At 42.1% G+C, this 5,391-nt stretch overlaps 1 protein-coding gene across 1 annotated transcript; it reads right to left on the minus strand.

Moving 5' to 3' along the window:
• Positions 1-1,527: 1,527 nt before the first annotated feature.
• On the minus strand, positions 1,528-4,349 carry LOC123444415 (ras-related protein Rab7). The gene is made up of 7 exons (XM_045121115.1): positions 4,086-4,349; positions 3,957-3,983; positions 3,725-3,824; positions 2,393-2,539; positions 2,230-2,310; positions 2,004-2,149; positions 1,528-1,805 (listed from the first exon to the last, which is right to left on the minus strand). The coding sequence occupies exons 1-7, from the start codon at positions 4,136-4,138 to the stop codon at positions 1,739-1,741; spliced, it is 621 nt and encodes a 206-aa protein (XP_044977050.1). The 5' UTR covers positions 4,139-4,349; the 3' UTR covers positions 1,528-1,738.
• Between the last annotated feature and the right edge of the window lie 1,042 nt (positions 4,350-5,391).

Consider the following 5,391-nt stretch of genomic DNA (forward strand, 5'->3'; position numbering starts at 1 on the left):
ATTTTTGCGGTAGACTGCACACATATTGCCGGAGCCCATGACGGTAGGTTGTAGAATATATACTAACTAAAGAAAAGAAAACTAGGCAACTAATATCAACAACATTCATTCATCAAATATCAACAACATTCATGCACCATCATTAATTCAACAACATCAACTCTATATGCACATAATCTACTAATACAGTACTCCCTCCGTCCCAAAATAAATGCCTTAAGCTTAGTACAAATTTATATTAGAGCTAGTATAAAGTTCAGACAATTATTTTGGGATGGAGGGAGTACTGACTATAGAAAAAAATCTAATATCAACAACATTCATATATCCAAAATCAACAACATTAATGCATCAACATCAATCATATTCAACAAACATTTAACAGCATCAATCTTATAAACTAGGGTTCATCTTCAAACAAGATAGAATCCACAAAACTTATAACTAGAATATGAACTAGGATTCATCTACAACATATACATCATATTCAATCATTCAAAATAAAGCTACAATCTACAAAACTTCAAAATACAACATAAACTAGGGTTCATCTTGTGCCAAAAATACATCAAAACAAACACTTTTCGACTAAACCTAATTGGAGGGATTGAAGGTACTCACCTTTGCCGTCATGGAGCCACATCAATCCGCCAAAATGATGGAAAAACAAAGGACAACGAAGGAGGGGGGAGTGGAGAGGAGGAGGAGACGCCGCTCCTCTATGTTTCTTGGACGGTAGGGGACGAACTAGGGCTGGCTTGGTGGGGTTGGCCCCGCTAGCCGGCCACATGTGGCTTCTATTTGTTCAAACCCTACCACCGTGGTCACTGGCGGTAGGGTATAACAACCTACCGTCAGAGCCCTCCGAAGGTTGAAAAAGGGGTCAAATCCCAAAAAATATTCAAACACGGGACAAGCATTGCTTGATTTTGTCAAAAGGATCAAAACAGTGAATTTTGCCACCCCTACATGACCACAGGAAGCTTCCACCTCACCGCCAAGCCTCGGGCCACTCCTTTGTCCATCAAAACAAGCAAAAAAGACCATGCCGCTAGAGCTTCACCAAGAAGCTTCTTCCAAACAGAAGGTGTAGAGGAGCTCAGGGGACTCACGACGGCTAGGGCTAACATGAGCCGCCAGTTTCACCCCCAAATTCTAAAGGATGTTAATGCTCCAAAATCCTACAAATATCCTTTGATTCAAAGTGGGCCCAATAGAGCAGGAAAGACGAAGAAAAATGCATCGAGACACAGGTGAAAGGGAAAAGTACAGAAAATACACAAAAATGGCGGAAAAGCGGAGCAAAAGCAAATCCATCAAATAATTTGTTCCTTCTCCTTCACTGGCGTTTCTGGTCCTGTACAATCAGTAGGAATGATAGTGATAGATCCTGAGATGCCTTAGCATGGCATCTAGTAATTGGCAGTCTAACTTCCCTCGTCACGGGTAAGGTATATCACCCGTGGCATCCACGCATTTCAAAACGTACCCCAATATCTATCGCTTGCAGATAGCTCCACAAATAAATGACGGAGAAAATGTTGTCTGGACAATATTATTCATTCATCGTATTCACAATAAACTGCACAACATGCAAGATGATAGAAAGCTCAGGACATATCATCAATCCTTGATTTCGTACGCAAGAGGTGATTGGTCAGGTCACAAACGAAATACAGATTGACATGACATTTTACAGGCGAAAGACTGCATATTCAACGGTTGCTACGACCATGGCCTAACAGCAGCCTGGTGATCTTTGGGTGCGGTTGCCACCCACCACATCGACGGTGTCAGGAATGTACCTACATGAGAAACTTAAGGTTATCGGATGCAACTTGCAACGAACATGGACCGAAGATGGTTAAGCAAAAAAAGGATGATAGGGGATATATGATTGCATCAATACATATTATATGTTCAAAGAGTAGTAAATCTAAATACTCTAGCTATATGCATAATAAAAATATACTAGTACCGAACAAGCAAGCGAACATGCTTACAGTTCTTCTTCTGGTTCATTCTTCAGAGCATCCTTTACAATGCACTGAAAAGCGTCTTCTACATTTGTTCCTTCTTTCGCAGATGTCTCGAAGTAAGGAATGTTGCCCTTTGAGGCACACCAAGCCTTTGCCTTCTTCTCAGAGACCTAAGATGGCAGTAGACAAGTCTGTTAGCAGAGCATGGCTTGAAAATAATTTTGAGAAGATAATTAGTTGTGCTAATTACCACGCGGCTGTTGCCACCATCAATATCAACTTTGTTTCCCAGCAGAACAAAAGGGAAGTTATCAGGATCAGACGGACTAGCCTGAAAAGTTAGATTTGTAGGTGAGATAGAAATCCAATCATACTGAGCGGTTAACACATTATAAACAACACAAAATCTTCACCTGGATCAGAAATTCTTCGCGCCAGTTGTTCAGATTATCAAATGATTTCATTGAATTAACATCATAAACTAGAACACAACAATCTGCTCCACGGTAGAATGCAACACCAAGACTCTGAAACCTTTCCTGTCCAGCAGTATCCCATATCTACAGAGATAGAATGTGAATTAGCATCATTTGTAAAGCAGCAGAAGAGCTAAGCATATTCAAACTACAAAGAAAAATCATATAATTATTAAGACCCATATAAATGTACTTAATTAGAGATTCAACAACTACCAGCTTTAAGAAAAGTGATACATGTATTTGATCGAAAGAAAGAAAAGCTACATATTGCCAATGATAATTCCATGACCATCAGATCTCATTGTTCTGAATTTCTACCAGAGTGGACACTGAATTATCTTCTTATTCATAAAAAGGGAAACTGACATATGGGTCGCGTATTTACTTATCCATAATGCAGCTTTTTCTTTTGTGATGGAAATATGGGCATATGGGTCACTATGGGTTGCATATTTCTTTTGTGATGGAATATGGGTATATGGATCACTATGGGTTGCATATTTCTTTTGTGATGGAAACTGGCATATGGGTCACTATGCCGATACTAGGCATTGAAGAATTTTCTGAATCATGCAACCGGAAACTGACATTATGGGTTGCGTATTTAATTTTCCGTTCTATAGCTCTTCCTTCTGTGATAAAGTAGAGACACCACAGCTCCCAACATAAGAAATACAAACTCAAATTTACAGTGCTAAGAGTCAAAGGGAAGAGGGTCTATGGTAATACTGCATGCTTACGGTTAAAAATTAACAGATGCAAACTATGTTTACTGGTAACTAGGTAATGCCAATTACAGAAAATGCTTTATGATTCCGATGGCAAGATACAAAATTAGAGTACCAACTTGATAGTTGGATGGATAATTTGCAGTGTTAGGTACTGTTTTACTGTACTGACAACACTGACGCCTTTTTAACCATCATAAGCGACTCTACATTAACAAATACGTTTTCTTTCATGGCTGAAAATAGCAGTGACTAATCGAAGTGAATTCACTTTTCTGCTACATGGTTTTTAAAGATTAGCAATGGTGATTTCTATCAGCGCAGTGCTAACTTCTCAAAATTGTGCAATGACTAAACACATTAGCAGTGTATTTTCATTTCAATTTACCCCCAGGTAAGAGTAAGTGGGGCACTTCTTCAAAGCAAAACTCAAAGATACTAGCAGCAACTGCAATAGCACGTTGTCCAAAAACAATAACTTGCTCCAAGCATCGGTACAGGACCACATGGGCTGAATTGCTAAAAGCGGGTACAGCACCTGCAGAGTGAAGAGCCTGTCCTCGTATTGCACCTCCTTGGTGAGGAAATCCGCGCCGATGGTGGCCTTGTACTGGTTACTGAACTTCTTGTTCACATATCTGAATTGCATCAAAGCTCAGGAAAAAACACAAACAAAGCAAAATCCAATCCTACACGACCTCGACAAAAAACGGGGGGCAAGCAAAGTAATCAGAGGCGATCAGTCCACGGCGAGTCGAATTGCAGGATACTGGTTCATCAAGGACGTCTTCCCGACCCTGGATCGCGGCGAATCGGCAGAAAGAGTCGGTCAGTCAGCAGAGGGAACACTGGAAGAGGCAAAAGCCGAAGAGGAGGAAGAGAGATCCGAATCCACCAACCCGCTGTCGCCGAGGATGATGACCTTGAGGAGCGTGCGGCGTCGCGAGGCCATGGGGATCTATGTGCCGAGGGGTCTTGCTCGCGCTCGTCGCGCGCCGGAGGTAGGAGGGGAGCACGAGGTGGGGACGGAGGAGGGAGGAGACGAAACCTAAGCTTGCGTAATCGCGTTTGCGGCCTTTGCCGTCCCTGAGCAGGCGGGGAACAAGGGTGCGTGTGCGTTGGGCAACAGGACAGACCACAGGGATGGGACGCGTAGCATCTGCTCCCGTTTGACTGGAAGCTTTCCAGGAAGTACTCCTTCCTACTAGTTTGCTTTTCAAAAAAAAAAAAAAAAAAATACTCCTTCCTACTAGTTTGGTAGTAGGAGTACTAGTTTGGAGTCCGATGATCGGTGCAAATGCAACCACCGCCGGCTGTCAAGGAGATCGAGCAAGCTTAGAGCATCTCCCTCCGTTCCGCCCCACGGATTGGGCACTGATCTGCGCCGGCGCGCCGGCCCAAATTTTCGGCTGGCCGCACACGAGGCCGCAGGATCCACCAACCCCGCGTCGTCCGTACCGTTGGATCCGCATGCAACATTTTTCTCCTTATGCAGTATAATTTTGATGTGATGCAGCAATTTTTTCAACGGTTGCAACAAAAAACAAAAATTATAGCAAAAAAAATATCTACGTGATCGTAGCAAAAAAAACGAAGCTGATGGTGCGTGGTAGCAAAAGTCAAACGCCGGTTGTAGCAAATATTTACGTGACGTGTATGCAACTTTTTTAGTGAACGGTTGCAGCAAAACATGATGCCGGTTGTAGCAAAAATTAACATGGTTGTAGCAAAAGTAAAAAACATCGATGTAACAAAAAAATCGATGAACTGGAATTGCAACCAAACGTATATGCAGTTTTTTTTACTGGGACAAAAAATAGTAAATAAAAATATTTGCAGCAAATACGACGCTGGTTGCAACGTATTTAGATGAAAAATGTTGCATCCACTGACCAGCGAAGCGCGTGGGTGAGAAAAATGTTGCATGGGTGCCGGCGGGCGGGTGGAAAACAATTCCCATGTGAAATAGCGCTGTCTCGGACCGTGCTGGTGAAAAAACGGCCGTGTAGGTTTGGGTTCCCAGTCTACTCACCAAAGATCGCCTCCCAATCGGTTTAAAAAAAACTCGGCCTAAATTCGATCAAAAACGACTTAAATTTAAAGGAATTCATAGTTTTCATTGATATTTGTATAAAATTGAAATAAAAACATAATCTAAAAAGAAATTGAACGTCGTCGTGGTCGCCTTCTACATGCCGAGAAGCT

The sequence above is a fragment of the Hordeum vulgare genome, chromosome 3H, assembly GCF_904849725.1.
Source record: "Hordeum vulgare subsp. vulgare chromosome 3H, MorexV3_pseudomolecules_assembly, whole genome shotgun sequence".
NCBI lineage: Eukaryota > Viridiplantae > Streptophyta > Magnoliopsida > Poales > Poaceae > Hordeum > Hordeum vulgare.

What these genes read in the sequence shown, in the direction of transcription:
- LOC123444415 (XM_045121115.1), bottom strand. Translation starts at nt 4,138, where the DNA reads ATGGCCTCGCGACGCCGCACGCTCCTCAAGGTCATCATCCTCGGCGAC. An exon ending in ACAGGCTCTTCACTCTGCAG is followed by an intron (nt 2,540 to 3,724) that starts GTGCTGTACCCG and finishes CTATCTCTGTAG; the next exon opens with ATATGGGATACTGCTGGACA. An exon ending in AATGAACCAGAAGAAGAACT is followed by an intron (nt 1,806 to 2,003) that starts GTAAGCATGTTC and finishes TTTCTCATGTAG; the next exon opens with GTACATTCCTGACACCGTCG.